Below are 23,434 nucleotides of genomic sequence, written 5' to 3' on the forward strand. Positions count from 1 at the left end.
ATTCTCTAACACAAATGTACTCTGCACCTGTGATCCACACCAGACCTCTCATGCATTCCAGTGGGTTATAGACAACAGTGGAGGAATTTGACATGCGTCTGGTGTTTGAATGTATTTTATTAGTGTGATTCTAGGTTGTGATCTGTTTTCTTTCTGTTCTCTTGCAGGTGTAAGAGAACCGTGCAGTAATGAAGTTATTCAGAGGCTCTGGGGACAACAGCTGGAGTTTAAGGATGTTTCTGTTTGTTTTTCTGACTGTGGGATTGTTAACAGTAATGGTCAATGCAGATGTTCCAGCAAGCATCTTGGAGTTACAGCTAGATGAGGAACAGCCTGCAGGTACAATAGTGGGTGACATCAGTGCTGGGTTACCACCTGGAGAAACGGCCTCCCTCTACTTCATCTCTGATCATGAGGGCACTAGCGTGGGAACGGACCTCAACATTGATGAGACCACTGGCATTATCAAGACTGCTCGGCGTCTAGACAGGGAAGAGAGAGATCATTATAGCTTTATAGCAGTTACCATGACCGGCCTCACAGTGAAGGTATCCATCACAGTGAATGACATTAATGATCATGCTCCAGTGTTCCCCAAGAGTAAGGCTTATTTGAAGATCCCTGAGCAGACTGCAGTGGGAACAAGGTTTTCTCTGGAGCCAGCAACTGATGCAGACAAAGATCAGCTCACCACTCAGGGATATCTCATCAAAGATGGAAATGTGGGGCAAGTGTTTAGGCTGGAAACAAAGAGGGCAGCAAATAAGGTTCTTTACTTGGACCTGGTGGTTGATGGTATCCTTGACCGAGAAAAGAGGGCTTCTTATTCTTTGGTTCTGGAGGCCTTTGATGGGGGATCTCCTAAAAAAACAGGGCAAATGACGTTGGATTTGACAGTTCAGGATATCAATGACCATGCTCCCGTTTTTAATCAGAGCAGGTACCATGCTATAATTTCTGAAAGTCTCCCCCAAGGTAGCAATATTCTACAAGTGTTTGCATCAGATGCAGATGAAGGTGACAATGGCCTAGTGCTTTATGAGATCAACCGTAGGCAAAGTGACCCTGATCGATATTTTGTCATTGACCCTCGTTCTGGTATTATAACACTCAACAAAGCTTTGGACTATGAAGTCAGAAAGGTCCATGAGCTTGTTGTGCAAGCCAAAGACAATGCTAGCCACCCAGAGATCACTAATGCTTTTGTTACTATCCATGTTCGTGACTACAATGATAATCAGCCCACCATGACCATCATCTTTCTCAGCGAGGATGGATCACCTCGAGTATCTGAGGGTGCCCAGCCTGGGCAGTACGTTGCCCGTATTTCAGTTTCAGACCCTGATTATGGTGAATATTCAAATGTCAATGTCTCTCTTGAAGGTGGGGATGGTAAGTTTGCCCTCACTACTAAGGACAGCATCATTTACCTTATCTGTGTGGACCAGGTTCTGGATCGTGAAGAGAGAGACTCATATGAACTCAGGGTCATGGCTACAGATTCTGGCACTCCACCACTCCGAGCTGAATCTTCTTTTACTATCCAAGTCACAGATGTCAATGATAACCCTCCTCTCTTTGATCAGCAGGCATACAAACAGACTATTCCAGAAGTGGTTTACCCAGGTAGCTTTGTACTACAAGTAACAGCACGAGACAAAGACCAAGGCCCAAATGGTGATGTCCGCTACAGCATCCTGTCCAATAAAGGGACAAATTCTAATTGGTTCACCATTGATGCTGAGACAGGTATCATCACCACAGCTACGGAGCTGGATTATGAGACAGATCCAAAAGTGAGTGTCAAGGTAGTGGCTACAGATGGTGGAAAGCCTCCTTTATCTTCTACTGCCATGGTGGAAATCAGTCTACAGGATATTAATGACAACAAGCCAGTCTTCGGGAGCAGCTTCTATAATGCGTCCATCAAGGAGAACACAGCTGCAGGGACCTGTTTTCTTGAGGTAGGAAAGTCTTTTTTTTGTTGCTAAACCTGAAAGTACTTGGCATTAATATGTACCTAGCTATACATACCTTTAATTCAAATCTGTCCAGGAAATAAATTAAGTAAATGAATTTCAGAGATGATTTTTTTTTTACTATACAAGCTGTATTTAAACAAGCCAGGTCGCAAAACAGCTGAGCAATCTTGGGAGTCTGGATCATTTTAGAATCCCTCTCAGAATTTGGCAAAAGTATTAGAAAATGATTGTACCCCAGTTAGTTTTGATCGACTGTCTTGATTGAACAAGTGGTGTTCCAAGAGTGCTATCATTTATTATATCAGCACTGGAACGTAACATTTTGTAACACAGCTATTCTGTGTTTTCTGCATAAAATTACAATTCTAGCAACAGTTCATTACTTTGAAACTGTTAGTACGGTCTGTAAGTTGCATGGTAATACACACACAATGTCTAGATGTTGCTTCTTTGCTAACTATTTTCTTTGACAGAGAAAAAACAAACAAAATATATGGACGTACTTGCTATGAACTTATCATTTATAATACTGTTAAATGAAAACATTACAACACTCTCAAGTGCACTGTATATCAGCACGGCTGTGAGTACCTGCTACCTTGTACCTGTGGCTGAATTATAGATGATATTCTGATATTCAGTACAACAGCACTCTTACCCATGCAATATGGCTTAACTGGCCAATGATAATGTGTTCTAAATGTCAAAAATGATGAAGATCCTCTACTGACCGAGAGACTTGCAATTAATGATTATTATTAAGTTTTGCTGCATCATCAGTTGGAATCTGGACAGAAATGTACTTCACATTGAACTTGTGGTAATGAGGATTTTTTATCTGTTTTTATGTTTCATTTCTGTTTTGCCATTTGCATTACCGTATTTGTAAGTTGGACCGAGTTACATTGGAGTTTTGTATTAACCTATGCTATCCCCCATTGGTGTCTTTTACGTGAGTATTATAGCAAGGCTTACATGGTGAGCTTTTAATAAAAATCTATGCCACTGCCAGTCGTAGGCTGTCTTTGGTTGCCATGGCACGAAATCATTAGCACGTCACTAATGAACTAAACCCAGAGATATTCAGATCTACTGCCTCTTTACTTAATTAGACAGACAGGTTAGACTGTTACCTACAGTATTAATGATATTGATTTTACAATCCTTTCCGATAACAAAAAAGAAAATATGTTATTATGTGTGATGATTTAAGACCATGATGATTTGTGTGATGATTTAAGACCAGCGTGATGAACTTAGCAACCATTCATCATTTTCATCAGCTAGTTTTGCATCTGTGCAACTGTAAGGAATTTGTTTTGTTTTCCCTTCTTTTCTGCATACATGAACTTCAAAGACTTCAAGATTGTATGCTTTCAAAGAAGCATCTGTGCTAAAAACTGCTTCCAGAAAAAACAGTTAAGATAAATACTGGAATTTCACGTTGTTGCCGCTTCATTTAACTTATAATATTTGAAGATGGCAGTTGTTTGTGATCAGTGCAATTGGAATGTGGGTTCCGTGTAAAGAGACGAGCGTTAAGTGAGTGAGCACTAGAGGAATAGTTTTGACACTCTGTAGAAGGGGACATTGCAGAATATATGTAGAAAAGAAAAAAGATGACAGAAAAAAAGGGAAAAAATGAAAACCATTAAAAAGTAGAATTGCTTACAATAGTAAACAGCAAGAATTATATTTTACATCTTTTAAAAAGGCAGCTATTCTAAACTTCTGATTTATACATATGAAAACCAATAGTTTTCAGCAACTAATGATAAATGCTTTGGAGGATATGTAGTTTTTTCGAAAGTTATTATTAGCAGATACCATCTTTAGATCTTATTTCATGCCACACAGCACCAGTGTTGGTTTTTCACTGTTTCACATGAATGTCTTTTTATTTATTTCACTGCGTTCCTCAAAGCCCCAAAGAACCAAACAAAATACTTGGACAATCCACAGGATGAGATTGTTTTAGCTGTAGCAACACTGCAATCCCCACACTGTTCCAGCCTCACCAATACCGCACACATGGGCATGCATAGCGCCAAACCGGCTGCGGTTTCTGCTTCTGATCCATACAGACTTATAAATTGGTCTTCGTGGTAGGTACCTCTACCCAGAGATTCAGAGTGCTGTAGTTTTTCATTCATTTTTCTTAGAATTATATTAAATGTTATGTAGGTTTACAAAGATTTTGACTGGAAATATATAGGCAGAAATTGTAGGATTGTCAACAAAACCTTTACTGGTTCCCTCTTTTTGTGACATTTTTACTGATGGAGCATCTTACATGGAGCATTTTACTGAAGGAGGCCTTATCTAGAGAGACAAGCAAATAAACAATGGACATTTTTATTTTTTGGTTTTGCGGTACCATGTTAAAAAATGTGATACCATATGTTGTGTTTCTTTGGTTTTGATAAAGCCAACTCCCTTGTGTTAACTTCCAGCGGAAATAGCTGGGTAAAAAGTTCTAAATTTTTAGGTGAAGATTTCCAAACATGCTCAAAATTATTCCCTTACCCTGGCTTTACATTTTAGAGTCTGATTCCTCATTTTCTCATAAAGTTATATTACAGTCAGCTTCAATGATTTTAAAGCCAATGCTTTTTGCTCCACACCAATTTCACCAATGTATACTTTTTTATTGTCTAGAAAATGGATATTTGGTGGATTGTTAAAGGCATAGTTTGGTTACTGTTACATTTCAGCCAGGAGAGAAGTTTTTGTGTTAATCTTTTGTGATTTCACTATCCTGAGTAGCTAACTAAGAGTAGCTGTTTCTTGTATGAATCATTCATTGATGTTTTTTCTTTCTTTCTTTTTCTAAACTATGATCTACCCAGCTGTACTTAAAAATATACAGTACACTATCACACTGTGGAATTTTTACGTATGCTATTTATTAGACACGGAGATGTTCAAGGGCACCCTGGGGCCATTTTATCTACAGTATTTCATCACTCCACATCCTGTGTGATGCTGGATGTTTATCATGTGTGTGCAGTATGTGTGTATGCTTGAAAGTGCATGTTGGGTAACAGTAAGTCCATTTAACAGCAGTAAATTTCTCCACCTGTCTCATGCACGCTATAGTGTTAAGTAATATTTTTTTTTCAGAATCCATCTGGAAAGACTAATCAGATTTAATAAATCAACATGTATGCACACATCTGGGCTGTTGCTAGTGGAGGAAGCTACCTAGAGACAGTTTCCTGTAATTTAAGATCTGTCCCTTGGTGGGGTCATGTTAAAACGTGCCCCACTAAAAATATGAGCCAGTTTGTGGCTACCTGTTCTCACGGACTAGCATACAGGACTGGAGAGAACAAAGAACTTTTTATAAAAGCCTAGAAAATGGTTTAGTTTATGTTTAAAAACAACTATGTTTTTATGTTTTTATGTTTTTATGTATGTACAGTTGCACAGGTCGGCTGTTAGACATGGTGTAGAGTATTTCTTAATTACATGTGAACTGTTTGCTTCTCAGAAACTGCACACAGCCAATAAAGAGTGTCAGAAACTCAAAGTCTATACCATTGAAGTCAGTTATAATTACTTAGTAAAAGAAACACCTTAAATGTGCCACCTATGAAAGGAGCTTGATTTAAATATTCACAATCCAAACATTTACATCCATGTGGGTGGCGTAATGTCTCAGTCGGTTTCTTTTAGTGTTTCTTTTCCGTCACGTGTTCTCATGTTTTTCAATCATTTTCATTCAGATTTAGATTACATTGGCATTTAGTGGATTTAGTGGTAAAAACTCTTATGCCTTTACCCTCTGGTCAGCATCTAAGAAAATCAATAGGTTAAAGAGGAATTTGGTTAAATTACGGTGGTTTTACACTGGGTGTGTTTGTGTTATTGTTCCTAGTATTTCCAGCGTTGTTCTGTATTCAGACTGACTTTATTCTAATGAGATACTGTACTGGCACATTTGCATTCATCTTGCATCATCACAAAGATGCATGGAAAAAAAAAACACAACACCATATATTTTTTTTTTATTATTATTTTGGAGGTAATATAAATCTGCATTCTTGTGAGTTTTGTTTAACTGAGGCTATGGGTTTTCATCTCTCCATTTCTGAATAAAACATCTCACCTTTTCAGTGTCACATAACATTCACCTGCCACTTATGGTACATGTGTGTTGTGTAAAGTAGTACAACATGACCAACACATTTCTTCTTGACATTTTCTTTCACAGTGAAAATGTATAGAATTAAAATGTAATAAAAATGTGCATTTCTTGAAAGAAAAAAGGTTCCTCCAGGGTTCTTTATAGTTATTCATTCTTAGCTATCCCCGAAGAGTCAAATCTATTTATGGTTTTAAAAATTCACGTTTGTTCCTGTCTGGAAACTAAAGGTTTTGTGGAAACCTATACAAACAGAGGCTTTTCGTTTCAGAGGCTTTAAGCAAAACCCATTTAGGAAGCCATGAACCCTTAACTTTCCAATAAACCATGAAAGAACCTGTTTTATTTTTCAATCCAGGCAGAAGAAAAGAAAAAAAAAAATATTTCTAAATCTCTCAACTGAGAAAGCCAACATCATTCTTCATCGACATCTTTTTATTTTGCATGGTTTGATTTGGCTTGTACTGTATTGGAAACTTGTGATGACAGGTAACATTATGTATAAATCAGAAATGGGAATTTGCTTCTGTAAGCTTTAGTTTCTCCGAACTGCAGAAACTGAAGTAACTTCCTTCCTGCTCACGCAGCATATTTTTTATTGTCAATTTTGATTAAAACTACATCTAGTTAGCTTTAGACTGAATCAGGATAATCCCAGTGATTAGCACTTGTCCCATATGTCTTGGCTATGTGTGGTGAAAGGTTGGTATGTGTTTAATTAACTTGTACCAGCTGTTATTGTAGGCAGTGAAGATTTTGCTGTTTTTTTGGTAAAAAAAAATATAAATATATAAAATATATATAAAAATAATAATGGGAACATTTCACAGTTCTATTATTGTTCATAAGAATTGTCTATGGTGCCAGTCACCGTGACGTGGTTTTGTTTTTCAGTGTGAGATCGAGCTAATTAACCACAGAGACATTTTTCATGGCCCACAACCCCATCTTTAGCAGTAGTGGTTATCATTTAACTGTATAAGATTAGGGATTAGCAAGAAAGGAGTACTTGAGGTCCCAGTAGGGAAAAATTCCCACTTACTTTATATATACAATGAATTTCCTATGTTGTTACAGTTCCATTTAGTTGGGCAGCAATGTGTATGTTAGCTTTGGGAGAGAGAGGCTCTTTATTTATTGAACAAATTTCCTAATGTCTTAATTTCTTCCCGGATCATCACGTTTTTCCTAGTTCAGTTTCACCATTGTTTGAACTCTTGTTTTTCTCTTTATTTTTTTTTCTTTGATACTGATGACTATTTAAATTTTTTCCAGATTTCTGCTATTGATCTTCAACTGTCTGATCTCACTGTTAAATGGACGCATCCTCATAAAGGAACTGATAAATTATTTCTTTCTGACTATTGATGAGAGTTTTTATCATGGTGGTCCTAATGGTCAGTGTGATCCTGTGTTCAGGATGCGTTGAGGTGGATTAGTACAAATGTGTATTATTCTTTGGGCTCAGAAAAAGATTGTAGATGTCTGGTAATGTGGGCTAGAGGGTGGTCTCAAGGTTTGTCTTTAAGTGTGGTGAGTTTCTAAGGCAATAACTTTCCCACAGTGTCAGATTTATTCAGTATGTTCATAAGTAAACAAAGATAGCAGCATGAACAGCATGACACTCTGGCTGGACAGCAGGCGGTTCATTCTGACCTCATGTTTTAGTGCTAGCTGTGACCTGAAGGATATAAAGGTGGACTGCAAATTGATGTTGTTTGTTGAAATGTAACTTCAAAATGCAAAGCCAATTAACACTAAAAACACTATTCTCAGATGAACAGCCATGATGGTATATATATGCTAAGTGCCTTACATTACCTTTAAAGTCAGGATCTTTGATTTAACTAAGACCACAGGAGCTCTTTATGTAGAAAGCTATACAAGCTCTTTTTTTCATTGTTGTATCTCAGACTGATTTCAACCAAGTTTACTTTCCAGAAGGTCAGCAGGAGTTCCCAGTATGCTGTTTGTATTTATTCTGCTTCTGAGACAGACTCAATGACACTACGATATATTGTTTTCGTTCTTTATTTTGGCTAAATTCTCACGTGTTCTCACAATAAAAGTGAATCTGCAAAAAAGAAAGAGTGAACTCTTGTTACGAATTGGAGATGCATAGGCCATGAAACCATTTGTTATTCCAGCTGTTTGTCTCTCAAAAGTCCAACTTCTAAATCACCAATTAGAGTAACTATGTGCCAAATCTGCCCTCCTCCCCATCTACACACACACATGTTCATATTGTATTTATATATCCATACACATGCAACCATAGATTCTAATCAAATAAGCTAATTTGACATTATATAAACTTGGATTAGCCTTGCTTTTTTCCATTCATGTCATCTCACCAGCCACAATAACACAGCTTCTTCTCTTGTTATTACAACCCTGAATGGCACAGTTGGCTGAGATCAAATGTAGCCTAAACACTTTACACTGTACCGACATACAGCTGACAATGTTTAGGGCTGCTAAAGTTTGCTTTTAACACTGCAAGAGAGTGTAAGCATTGGACAAGTGTAAATTATCTTCAGTAAACATTCTACCCTGCCCTTTCTTCAGAGTTACCAACCTCTGTAAATCCTCTACCTAGAGAAATAAGAATGGTGATCTGAATGTAGAAATACGGGCCAACATCTGTCTATAATCCAAAATACTATGAAATAAAAAGAAGGGGAAATCAGGAGAAGTGACTGGAGAGTGTTTTTCTGTATTAAACATTTCAGTATTAAACATTTATCTTCTTCTTATTCTCTACACACACTTAATCAAGGCTATTTCTGGCTGTCCATCTTTCTTCTACCCTACATGTATCACTTTTTCCTGTGTCTCATTTGCCCAGCCTTTGTTTCAGTCTTATGCAGAATGATAGTGATCTCTATCATAGGCCATTTATCAAAACTTGACAGTTGAAGATTGGAAAAATATTTCCTTTTCTTCAGCTGTCCAGTTTTGGTGTGTCCGATTCCACTGTATCCTCAGATTTCGGTTCTGGCTGCGAGGAGTGGAAACTTATGTGGTTTTCTGCTGTTGTAACACATCCACCACAAGGTTCAATGCATTCCGAGATGCTTTTCTGCTCACCACCAGTGTAAAGAGCAGTTACTTGAGTTACTGTAGCCTTCCTGTTAGTCTGGCCAGTCTCCCATAACCTCTCGCATCAACTGAGCTTTCCGCCCACAAACTTTAGAGACTGTTGAGTGTGAAAATCCCGCTGATGGGCAGTTTCTGAAATATTCAAACCAGCCCAGCTGGCACCAGCCATCAGGCTATTTTCCCTGTTGTGATGTTTGACCTTCACTGAAGCTCTTAATCTGTATCTGCTTGATTTCATGATAATTGCAGATGTACATATGTTCCTCATAAAGGAATAGTTATATATGAAAATTGAAAAATCGCAACACATTCTTCAATCTATCTCTCAGTTTATCTCATGACTCTCCCTTTACATGCAGTAAGCTTTTTTCCATCAAAGAGCTTAGTTAAGTGAAATATAATTACAAGGCTAGTGGTCACAGTAGATGTAGCCAGTAGCCAATAATGACTGTATTAATTTAATGAACAGGTTACGACATATGATTTCATAAGGAGAGCTTAGCTCTAAGCTTGGTTTAGAAGTGTTCTTTCAATGTCATTGTGGTCCAGCTAATTACTGATGATTTAATTTTTTCTACCATAAAATCATAACCATTTTTAATTGTATTTATCTTATGTAGACAAATAGGATACAATCTCATAAAGTTTGCACACATTTTTTTCTATACACTTTTCTTAGGAGCTACCCTCATTTCTGCACTTTCTTTATCTTTAACATTCTGACATGCTAAGTTTTCCATAAACTGTGGTTGGTCTAACCAATGTGCCTTCTGTAGACTGTCAGGCACCCAGAGTATTCCTATCATGCCCTGTCCAGCAGAGACAGTAATTCTAACGTTTCTCTGGTGGTCTGTCCTCTGACTTTCATTCTTAAACAAACACACACACACACACACCACACACACACCACACACACACACAGACACACATGCGCACACACACATTTTCTACCAACTCCCAGCCAACCTCACTGACATCTTCCGTTAATCATCATATTGCTGGCCCTCATGAAAATGCCACATATTCACCCATCTTGCCACCAAATACCCAATAGTTAAAACAATCGACTATCTGGAAGTTTCTTTGTTATGGTAAGTCAAGCCTACTGCCTTTTTCCAAACTCTATTCTGAGTTGATTCATAGTTACTGGACCTGGTTGAGGTCAGCTTGTTAGTGTTGGCATCTCTGAATGGCTCATAGATATAACTGACTACACACTTCCCTTTATTGAGCTCCAGTCATTTTGGTTTGAAAATCCAAGCTGGGAAACAGCAAGTGTAAGAGTGCAGTAAAAAAGGTATGTTCTATCAAAGATCATTTCAGCTTTGATGCTGAATAGTGCAGTGCCTGTACTGAGATTAACATCGAGAAGCAACCCTCGGTAACGTTTCTGTGAGATCACTTAAAGACAGTGTTTATTATAAATGGATCCAAGTAATTTTCTAAAGCTGTGAGCAGTTGTCAGATGACAAGATATGTAACGGTACACAACACAGAGATTTCTTGTCATCTGATAACTGTTCACTCTACACAACTCAGTCTCTAGATATGACAGTAAAACCCTTATTGTTGATGTGCTCAAACAGTGCAATACCTTATGTCACAGGTGTGTACTAGTAACCTCAGTCTGGAAGTGTTGTCAAGCAGGCAGATTTATTTGCCTAACAAAAAGATAAAAAAGAATTTAGACATACTTTTCAGTTAGTGCCTCTTTAATCAATTGGGGAGCATTTGTGCTTTTCTTACAGCATATTTAGAATAAAGTAGAATAGAGCGGAATAGAATATAATGACTTATTGTCATATACAGTATAACACAAGTACCATGAAATTAAGTTATGATCTCCTGCTATCCATATCAGATTATATCAGACATATTGTGTCTGGATATATTTACTATATTTTTATATGTTCTATATATTTTCCTCCTTTCTGTATAGTTTTGTAATTGTAATTCTATTCTTGAATTGAATTATAGATATTTTTATTCAATTAATTCTATTTTGTATGACAGTCAACAAAAATCATTTCACAGCATTTGGCACTATGTCTGATTGTGACCAATAAAATTTGAATTTGAATGAATGTAAATAATACTGAATATAACAGTAATAATGTACTATGGTGTAATGAAACAAGCTGGTCATGGGAATGTGGTTAACAAACAACAAAACCCACTTATGATAGTGCTTACACTACACAATATCTAATTTTATTTTCTGACTCATCCATCAAATTCAGTTATTGTATACTCCCATACAAATTGTGATTTATTAGGATACACATATGATTTAGTCACAATGCAAAAACTTTTGCACAACAGTAACATTGTGTCTGAATTATAAAGTCCAACTATAATTAGCCACAAATCCTTTGAGGAACCACTTTATGCTAAGAGAGTAAACAAAACCTTACTAGGAAGATCGCTAAATGTTTTTCTCAGTGTGATTTTTCTATTCACCAGGGTCTTAGAAGGTTTTTGGCATTGGCTTTTCACAAATACAGTGAAGTTTACAGAAGAATACAAAACAGTAAGTTTTATATCCCTGTGCTGGCTCAGTCCTCTCTTTTTCCCTCATATATTTCCAGAAACTGGAAAAGGGGTTGTTGACCTCATGTCTCCTCAGGCTGATCAAATGAGTGTGTGATGCTGAAAAGCATTAGAAACAGGAGAAGAAATAGTTCCAGTAGCTGGTTTTGGACTGCATGTTTTTGGCTTAATGTCTGAACCCACTTACTGCCAACCTGGAAAGAAAAGGAAGTTTAATAGATGGTCATTATTCCCTTTAAAGTGAAATTATCATCTGATTTCAGTTGCACCTCTTTAGATTGCCTGACTTGCCTGGCAGTTCCAAACCTTTGGTTGTTTAAGCTGTAGTCTACCTCCTAGGAGAGATGTGTATATTCAAACGCCCACTGCTTGATATTGTTCCATACAGCTCACTACTCTTCCCACACACCTATATGGCCAGGGTGTGTCTGGAGTAATGATTTGGGAATAATTTGGCCCTTTGGACATTTAAGGATTTTAACCAGAATGTACAATGGAAATTATGAACAAACTATTCTCAGTCATTTTGTCCAGGTGCTTAGTAACATTCACTGATTTCAGCAAATGCTTTTTCCTTACCATTGTTGGATTATTTGTCAAGAATTGCATAAACAAATGTAATTAATCTGCTTATAGTTGTTTCCCTCCAGGATTTTGTGATTTTTGATTTTGCAAAAATGAATGAAACATGAAGTAAGCTCTGTGACATTCAGAGGAACTCTGTGGCATTCAGCCAACTTCTTTGATTCACGTATGATGAACATGAGTACAGCTATCACCGAAAGTAATTGCATATGTGTCTTTACTGCTGGTAGTTTAAATGAAAGATCCTGTGCTTGCAATTTCACCAATTCAAGTAGACTTCAACAAACAACACAAGATACTCTGCAAAACCAAGCATAATTGACCACAACAATAAGAAAACATTTCTGGAAATCATGGAAAGGATGCTAGTCATATAGCCGTAGTTAAAGTTGTGGAACATTATACAGGTCCTGTTATCAGTTATATATTAAATTATTATATATAAAAACACCTATAAACAGCCTCACCTTATCTCAAGTTGATAAGGCATAGAAAAATTAAAGAAAATAAGAAAAATGTATTCAAGAAACTAGAAAGTACAAGGTCTGCTGACATTTCCTTAAATCTCCACCATATCAATTATTCTATGTTTTTCTTATTCTATTATGTATTTTTTGTTACATGACAATCCTTTTCTGAAAACAATCTGTTTAGCCTTAGATTCTGTGGATCATATGCAGTACATATTCCTGACTTTATATTGTATTAGAATGAGCACATTGATATAAACCTGTGATCTGATTTACAGCTGCCATTATTGTCAGGAAAAGTGATGAAACTTGATCAATCAGATTCAAAGATTTAGCAGTGCTGTGATATAAATGTCTATAAACCACAGTATTTTAAGTCCAAAATAGGATGCTTGGATTGAAGTTTTATGCCTTCCCTGTCATATATCTTCATTTAAGCACTTTACCTTCACAGTACCTTTTTGTATCCTGGATTCATGCATTTGCAACTTTCAGTAAATCATCCAGCAGTTTCCTCTGGTTTTGTTGTGTGTCTCTTATATGTAGTGCCTTGTGGCTGATTTCTTGCTCTGGAAACCTGGCCTCGTTTGCATCCATTTTAATGGAGCAGATGTGTAGGTACTCCACCAAGAGCAAACCTTTGAGTGGATTGAGCTTCTATACACCTGATGAGCTAGAAATGATTTCCACCTTACTAATAAACCTTATCTGCTTGTCTTTAAACACTGTACAGATGTGCTTATGCTGATCAAACAAAGCACTCATCTGAATAGATGTCTGGACTATTGGCTCATGCTGAGTACTTTGTAGCATGATGATAGCTAGAATACTTGCATAAGAGTCTAATACCAAGCCTGTTGTGTGATGCACAAATAATCAATTCACACACTATGGAAATTCATGTACTACGTGTGTGGCATATTCAGATTTCATATTGTGTGGAGTGTGTGATGCATGTGTGTGATGCGTACTACTATATATCTAGGTGTGTGCTGCTGTTCTTATGAATCAACATGGATCCACTTGTAATGACGCTTTTGTTTCTTTTGCTATTATAGTCCAGACCTTGAGTTTGTATGTACACGGGGACTTCACAGAATTTTTTTTTATTTACATGATGTTATAGTGAGCTAAGAGACAGGAGAGGAGACAGTGAGCGGGATACAGAAAGGGATATGTGTCAAGTGAGATATGTAGGGCGTGATAGAGACAGCAGGACAGAGACATCTGCATGCATTGAGTGGAATCTGCAATGAACTGTGCTTGTTACCATGGTTACTGTGGAAATGCTAGAGAGAAAAGGGTGAAAGGGGGTGTAAAGAACTGTGTGTGTCCTTGTTGGCATGTCTGATTGTGTGTTGTGCCTTATTTAAGGTGTTATGTCTACTGTTTGTCAGCCTGGAGGAGAACCTTTTATAGTCACTACAGCATTCTCTCTCTCTCTCTCTCTCTCTCTCTGCCTTATCTGTGTGTGTGTGTGTGTGTGTGTGTGTGTGTGTGTGTGTGTGTGTGTGTGTGTGTGTGTGTGTGTGTGTGTTTCAATATATTTTGCCCACAATGCTTACTTGGCTAATATGAAAGCCTTTAGTCCACCAGTATATTTTGCATACCTCTTTTTAATTAACTATTTGCAATAACATTTCCATAAATCATTTTCAGACAAATCTCCAACAGTTACTTTTGTGATTGATTTCAGAGAAGGATGTCTACACAGCAGAGTGTGTAATGTATCCCATGACAACAAAACATAAACATTGTTCTTTATTAGGGAACAATATTCTGGTGCTGAGTGCTAATTGATGGTAAGCGTAGTGAATAGACCATTGTGGCTATTGTCATATCAATATATGTGATGGAAATTGGTAAAGATCTAAAAATATGGTTCCTTCATCATAGACAGTGGCTTTGGCTTACAGTAGACTTTCTTGAGGTTCTCTCAGACCATTCATCATCAAGCCAGCCAACCAAACCCACACACACTACCCCCATTCAAAAATTAATGTATTCTGTCCTTTTCAAGGTCAAAAGCAAAGGCAACGGGTAGGTTTGTGTTCCTCTAGCTCTAGGAAGAACAAAATAGTCTGTTTTTTTCTTTGAGTTTCACATGATGGACTGCGTTGTTACTAATGGAACCAGCTAATGGAGCAGGTTTCCTGCTAGTACTTAGAAAATCATTTTTAAAGCCAATCTCCTAAAGGGATGCAATAATTTATAAAAATTAAGATAGAATAAATAGACTTACTTCAAAATACAAATTTTTTTTAGAAGAAATGAACAGACTAAATTGTTAATGCTTTTCAATGGGTTGATTGAGGAAAAATAGTGTTTAATTAATGTTACAATAAACAAAAGCAATGTATAGTATATTAGAACATATATGAGCTAAACCAGAAGAATTGGTCTGGTTAACACTACTCAGTGTTTTTTCCCCTATAAAGAAATAAACCCTGCCAACTCCTTTCTTCTCCCTCCTTCATCTCCCATGTTTCTTCTCTCACTTTATCTCATTATTACTAGATTTGACAATAGATGACAATCTTGTGCATGTGCAATGTTTTTGTGCACTGGAGCATAATGTCTGGAATATTATGTCTGCCATCCCCCAACCTGATAATAGAAATCAGGTGACCATGGTAACCAGTCCCCTTATGATGGCTTTAGAGGTAAAAGGTGGACGAATAGGACCAAAGGCTGTCAGGGAATGGGGCCAGTCTATATTTGTGCTATTTTTAGAATCTTACCTTACAACTATTATTATCACTGCTGGAGAACTGGTAAATCTGTATTATGTTCTACAAGTGTAGAGGTCTACAGCTTGTGTGTGAGTGCATGGAAGATGTATGGAATTTTTTTTTTTTTTTTACCAACAGCCTTGGGATATCTTGGTGTGAATCCCAGCACATTGCTCTTAATCACCAGCAAACAGCCTTTCACTCTGGCATTACACTCATGGATTAATCCAACCCCCCCAGCTAGGAGACTTGGATCGTGTACTCCATTTTTACTGATTTTATTTTCTGTAATCAGCAAAATGGAGTTGCCAGTCATTCTCTGAGCCAAGGTACATACTGTAGTCTTTACAAATCCCACACCCTTGTCAGAACACTAATGTGCTTTTATACAAACCTTTTTTTTCCAACAGCGATAATGATCAATGGGTTTAACCAAAGTACGGAATTTGAACCCATTTATATTTTCATGTCAAACCAGTTTAGCTGTGTTTGGATCAGACAGAAATGTCTCATGATTGATGTCTATACAGTTGTCTATTCTTCAGTATCAATGCATCTAGCAATATTTCCTCTAAAGGAAACAAATGGTAATATTTTATTTGTCCAGATGCAAAGCAGACCTACAATAGCACATTATTCCTCTTATATCTTATATTAATCTGTTTATGTGGAACATCAGCCATGTAAGTGCTTAAGTAAATTGTTTAAGTTATTAAGTTAAATATAAGCAGTGCAGCTGGAATTACTGTTATAGTAGTACTTGTCTGGAAAATTACTCAACACATTCAAAGCATTGAACAGTTCTAATATCACGGTCATTTCTACAGTTGTATAATTACTGTAAATCTCTGGTTCTTCTTGTACACTCTCTACAGGATATATATTTATATATAATTAATAAAAAGGCTTGTCTGACTTGTCTCTCTTATTAGACATCAGAGGGCACAGCCTTCCCAAACTTTTCCAGGACACATCTTAGTCTTTATGTCACGTACTCATCAAGCTTTTTGGCAGCGTTCATTAAAATGACCCACTTTGCATGTAAATGGATCTGGCTGCTGTATATATTGAGCCCTAATGGGTTCTCAATCATTTGATTTACTAATGAAACCAAGTGAGCTGTTGCAAAGACACAAAGGACACAGAGAGAGGCCTGCAAGATTAGTTAACATAAAGGTTTGTATGGCTGCTACAGATAGATTACGATAAACAAATGATTAAGTTGCCTAATGTGCAGTTCTTTTCACAGGCACATATTTGTACAGTTATATTCTCATTACTACACAATGGAAGCTTTGGGTTGAAATCTTACATATCATTTTTTAAATGTTAGAATATTTCATGCAGAATCTCATCCACTGGCCAACTCTCAAAATACAAACCAACCGGGGTTGCCTCTGCTTAGACGCATGAAGCCAAGCTCATTTTCTTTTCAAACTGCTGCTTTTGCTGCATCATGGGGTGGAAAGTTATATATACCCTGTTTCACACACATGACCTCAAAGACACTCACTATTGGTTAGAATCACTGTGACTGATAAAGAAGAAATAGTTAGTAATGTCATCGCTTTCACCTAGTTGGCCGGTTTTACTCCTGTGATGTCAGGATGTATAAACTGGTATGTAAAATCTTCCCAATGATGGGGTTAATGCTTTTATGTTGCTCAACTTAGTTGCCACGGATCACTCCTGTACCTTTAATTAGCTTTTATAGTAATACTTTAAAGGTATCCACCTTTCTAGAAAAATTTGACCTTTAAAAATGGCAATAATATACTATAAAAGATGTACCCTTGAGGGATACATCCCAGTACAAAGGAAAGGTACTTTTTAGTACATTATTTTCTAAGGGCATAGAATGTGCTCAGAGTTGGCCTTGAAGACAGATTATAGCTTGTCTTGTCCATTGCTTGTAGAATCAGGTTCAAGATGGACTACATCATCTGTTAAGAAATGACTTTCTCTTGTTAGAGATCACAAGGCAGGAAGGTAACACTTCTTACTGATTACATAAAGAAAGAGTGAGCAGTACAGCTTGGCTGAGATTCATATCTGTAATCAAATATAGAGAACTCCTGTAAGGATCACACATTGCCCATCAACCAGTGCAATTATAAGACAGTTGACTCTGCATCTGGAGATTGTTGGAAGGGAAATGCTTTAATAACTGCTTGAAATTTTAGAATAAGAGCTGCTTTTTTATTCTTCTCTGATTCAGAAACCTGGATTTGATTATATTGTAAGAGGTCATGTCTCTGATTTGCTATCATTATTCTGTGTTGATACAGGATGTGTAAACGGCAAAGCTGAAAGCAAAGTGATCTAATCAACCTGAGTTGATAATATATAATAATTATTTGGAGCAAAGGGCATATTTTCCACCACATTTCTTGTACTGTTTGATTGTGGATTTTTAAAATGGTGGCTGTCAGTAAAATGGCTTTCACCTTGGATTGTCCTGTCTGTCATTCAGATAACTAAAGCATGGAATAAGGATTATATTTGTAGGCCAACAGCTCATGTGCTGAAAAACTTGAGAGCTGCCTCTGGAGATGACAGACATGAGTTTGGAGCTGCTTAAATTGTGCATAAGACAAATCTTTTAGGTTGCATGCATGTGGAAGGTCTGCTACAGGGAGGAAATAATGCTTCTGCCTACAATAAGTCTGAATATGTTGCAGGTGTAAATCACTGGTCTTCCTCACTTCCTGATTGTACACTTAACGAGGTTGTGAGAAGTAACCAAGCTTAAACCAAATATTAGTGCCTACATTTCTTCCTTTTGCTCTCTCTCTCTCTCTCTCTCACTCTCTCTCTCACTCACTCACACACTCACGCCATTATGTCCTACTGCACTACTGTACACTTTCATTATGCATGGTGTCATATGTACGACTCGGTTCATATGGAGCTACACCTCTTCCCATTACTTTATTCATCTGAAATCAAACAACCTTTCCCTCAGTCACTCTGAACATTTGAATTCTTATAAATTTTCCATAGGATCAGGTTTATTTTAGGCAAACGATAGACGACTGCCAAGTGCTTTTTCTGTAAAAAAAAAAAAAAAAGTAGCTACTTTAGTAACTTGCTAGTGTGTCAAAGACAATCACTTACATTTTACAGAAATAATACGCAATATACAAACAGAGTAGCCAGATCTGGCATTTTTAAAACCCACATTAAACTTTCATATCTAATTATTATGATTACACCATTCATTCTGGAAAAACTTTGAAAAATCCTGGATTCTTTTTGGAACACTGTTATTGTATTTTCTGTGGATTTATATTGTGTTTTGTTTTTCATTGATTATGTTTTTAAATGCTAAATTTAGCTAGATCTCTGGACCCTTCAGCTTTAATTGAAAAAGGACAAACTGTTGCTTTAGTATGGGAGCAGTAAAGACCATTTCCCTCGGGACTCAGGCAGCTTGTTTTGCTTTGCACTTAAGTGTAATTGTTGTGCTCACTTGCCTAAATTAGTGGCACCAAGAGGGTAAACACAACAGAAATCTGTTTGGATACTGTTTTATCTTTTTTCTGTCTGTTGTGGAAGTTTGAGTTTTGAGAGATTTAAAGTATAAAGTATCACACTGGTAGTCATGGGCAAGAGTAAAAAGGTTTCACAATTTATTGTGTTCTGCTCTGCTCCTCTGTCCTTAATCTAAGAAAACAACCACTTATTGACAAATTCTAGTCACAATAACTACCAGTCAACGAGCAAAGAAGGACAAGGCCTTACAACTGAGCCACTGGATATTTTCAAATGGCGGTTAAAGACCTTCTTATTCAGGAAACACTTCAACTAGCACTTCTTTCCTTATCTTTTGCATTTATATTTAAAAAAAAAAACAAAAAAAAAACAACTTTGACACTTTTTCATTGTAACTTTGAACAAGGTTTTAAACTCATGGTATCTTAAATATGTAATCTAGTGAGCCAGCACTAATGTATCCAATGCTAGAGATTTAAGCACTTACGTACGTTGCTCTGGATAAGGGCGTCTGCCAAATGCTGTAAACGTAAATGTAAATGTACAAACATCTCTAAAGTAAAAATTTTCACCACATGTCAGAGATTGATTCCTTACTTTTAGAATTTCTTACAGTTTAAATTCCAGTTCTCAGTGAATTTTGATTACTAACACTTAACATAAAATAGATTAAATTATTCTCAAGCCCAATGAATATACTAGGTTAAATGTATTTTGGCCAAAATCAGAAAAAAATAACAATTTTTTTTTTTTACCAATATCATCATCAACTGTACCATACTTTGACCAACTGAATCTAAATATCTAATCTAATATGTTTGTCACAGTTTGGCTAGAGATGGATGCAAGCATGGAATTTATTTTTTATTAAAGAAAAAATACACAAGAACAAGATAATGGAACAAAAATAAACTAAAAAGCATTGGCTATACAAGAGATAACGGGGCTACTCACAACAAAGCAATACAAAGAGTGCTATACAAACATATAGGCTTATATACCGGTGCATATGCAGTATACTTGCATATTAACGTGGTTCAGATGCTCATGATCGTGTGACTTGGTGTGTGACATGAACATGTGGAGTGTAGTACTGATGGATCTTGTAATCTTGTGCTGATATCAGCACCAACCTGACACAGTTGTGTTCCATTATCAGTACATTTAATTGGGTCTTCTTTCGGCATATTTTAAATTGAACTGTTTATTTGTCTGTGGATTTCATTAAAATAGTGTGAAAGATACATTTTTTTTTAGACATTTTATTTGTTTCACTGAGAGACTACATTGATTGACTTCTCACTTGTTTCATGGAGAATACATCTTTAACTTTATTAACAAAATGTCTGACAAAACACCTACTGTATGCCACCACATCAGTTTTGTTCATACTAGGAGTTTTTCTAAACAGAAGTCATTCATGTCCACCTCAAACACTTATTTTATTGATATTTGCCTGGCTATTATTCCTCCACATTACCTGAAAAGCTCAGCTGATTCATTTGTAAAGGCACACAAACTATCTCCAGCTGCTCGACTCCCTCGTCCCTGTGCTACTCTCCTTTTTTTCTGTTGTTTTTTTAGCAGCACAGCATACCTAGTCTTAAGGGGGACTGGCAAAAGATACACACACATGCTGTGTCTGGATACCACACTCAAATACAGAAGCTGTTTTCTTATTTATTTTGAACATCTCCACTGAGAGTTGATAAACTTCCATCATCGTCCATTAAACTATTTGCAAGTCTCCAAAAGCCAAATCCAAGCAGATCCATGGCATTTCTCCTATTTTACAGAATGAGGTCAATTTGTTTCAACACATTATAGTAAACAACGATTGCAATTCTATGCAACTACATTAAACTAAACGCCTCCATTTGTATGGAAATTTGTTTCATGTGTAAATGTAAAAAGAAATATCCGTTGCTGACAAGAGAATGTGGCCACATTTAGCTCATTAATGATATTAATGGTTAAAGTGGTGGTGGCATAGAAGATTTCCTGCAGAGCTTCTGGCAGCCAGTTTAAGTGTGTACTGGGTTTGTGACATTCTAATATGCTGTTATGTAGTGACACTCTATTCATAAAATAAACTTATTTGTATTCTGTCCATTTCTATTGCTTTCTCACTTCAATTAAAGTGCTCCAGACCAGGCATGAAAACATTGCCAGACTACATGAACACAGTCTCTGCCCCAGACGGTGATTATTTGCCTAAATCGATGGCATTGAGAGGACATACACACCTGGGATCAAGTCAGACAGGGTACCTGCTGCATATGTATAATAAATATGTACAGATTTTCAGCATCTCAAATTCCTGCAAACTTGCTGTGGCATTACCAGCCTCACATCTGCCCACTGTAAATAGCAGAGTGAGCTACAGCTAAGCGTGGACCAGCATGCCAATGGGGATTGCGTGATGTTCTGATTCCCAAAGAGGAAATGAACAGAATTTAAATAAAGCCATTTTGAATTATTTCCACAAAGCAAGCTCCAGCCTTATAACCCATCAAAGCTTTGATTAACATTACCAAGAGAGATGGATGCTTTATATTGAGACTTATCCAGGATGAGTGAATCATGCTTCTAGTCTGCAAACCCATATAGAAAAGAGCGGGAACATATATATTACACCATATGCCTGTTAGTGATAATACAAGATAATAATGTCTTGCACTGTCTGGCCATTTTTTTTATTGTGTGAAGTTTTAAATTATTTAATTGTATTGAAATATGGTTTTGAAACCTTTGACTTGCTTATGAAATATTTCAAATATGCAGACAGAGCCCTGGGACTCCTTTGGCGCTGTTGTGTTAACAAGTTATTAGGTAGATTTGGGGAAACGGCGTTGGGTATCGAGATTTAACAGATGTTCACTTGGGCATTCACATCAGCACAAAAGCTCCTAAGCTTGCTTCTGGACCACATTTGCTTCAAAGGGCATTTTGAGAAATATTTATAGAAAAGGAGAAAGATTTTTAAAGTGTCACTCAGACCATGTTGTATGTAGTGCTGCTAAATATTCCTCATTCTTTAACTAGATAATCTATGTTCCTGGATTGTCTTTCAGCATGTAATAAAATCCAGTGGACGGAATTCTATTTAAAAATGCAAGCTGTGAAGACAGAGTTTGGATCTGTGTTTTTTGGTGTGAGCCGTGAGGTGTAAATTTAGGTTCAAATGTTAAGAGAAAAAATAAATATGTTGTCACTGAAATATAAGTAATTCACAAGTTGAAAGGCATGTAAGGATTAGTGGGATCTCCCTGGTGCTTGTCTTTATTGTAGGAATGCAGAATCTGTCCAAGTAGTTTCTGGAAGTTAATCGTGCAAGTGTTCCCTTCACAATTTTTCATGTAGTGTAGACTTTGTGTCTTTAAGTAGAAACATTTTTGGTGTTAGAGCCTATCTTGCTTTCCAAGCATAGATCTTTCTGGGCAAAGAGTGCTGAATTATTTATTTATTTATTTTTGGTTAATCTCGTTTGTGAGATGTGAGACTTTGTAAAAAAGAAAGAGAAAGAGAGAGATAGAGGGAAAGAGAGTGAGAGTAAGACCTCATCATATTTCATTTTACACCCGATAAATCCTTTACTCTTTGTCTTCTAATGCACATTGTGCCTCTGAATATAGACTTCAGTACATTTTCTATGATATAGAAAATGGTTCTTTTCCACTGGGTGGAGTTGTTGAATTCAGTCAACCATTTTGTCTTTGTCAATTTATAATCAGGGGACCAGCCGTAGTCAGACTGGGCTCCTGCCATGTGCCCATGCCCTGGGCGGTGTTTTCCACACTGCAGGAAAACCGCTCTGAACAAAGGGACATTTAAAAGCACACCTGCACCATAACTCTACCTGACAGCCTTATCCTCTGGGCATCGTGCCCTTTTCTTTCTGTCCTTCACTCTCTGTCACACTGAGTCTCTTTCCTCACACCCACTCTCCATCTGGGTGAGGGTTTCTCTGGCACGAATTTGCTCCTGGCTCTACCCTCCATCCCTCCCTTTCTCCATCCATCCTCCTGTCTCCTTTACTGCGAAACCATTCTCTCTGGAATGGATGGCTGTAGGAGATCTGGGAGCTTTTAACAAAGATGAGACATGAAAATTGCTTTCCCGTGGTATCTCCTCACGAGGCATATTCTTGAGCCAGAGCCTTTGGCTGCAGAATTTTTGTGAAAGCCTCTTGCTCTTATTCTTTTCCAAAGTAGAACACAGAACAAGAAATAACAACTGCCTTAGTGCCTTTTCAGAAATAACTTGTCTAATTTCTTTTTCAGTTTTATTAGTTTATTCATGTAACATACAATATTTGCTCCTCATGGTAACTGTTTCCTCTGCCTCATAAAGCCTACCCTGGTCATCATG

The 23,434-nt window shown here is 37.0% G+C and overlaps 1 protein-coding gene across 1 annotated transcript in view; it reads left to right on the forward strand.

Moving 5' to 3' along the window:
- dchs1b (dachsous cadherin-related 1b) overlaps positions 1-23,434 on the forward strand; it is a 90,986-nt gene that overhangs the window by 10,402 nt on the left and 57,150 nt on the right. Inside the window, exon 2 of the mRNA XM_060895697.1 lies at positions 168-1,964. Within this exon, the coding sequence (XP_060751680.1) occupies positions 189-1,964 (1,776 nt within the window). The 5' untranslated portion in view covers positions 168-188. The remainder of the gene's footprint in view (positions 1-167; positions 1,965-23,434) is intronic.

This window comes from Tachysurus vachellii, chromosome 20 (assembly GCF_030014155.1).
Source record: "Tachysurus vachellii isolate PV-2020 chromosome 20, HZAU_Pvac_v1, whole genome shotgun sequence".
Classification (NCBI taxonomy): Eukaryota; Metazoa; Chordata; class Actinopteri; order Siluriformes; family Bagridae; genus Tachysurus; species Tachysurus vachellii.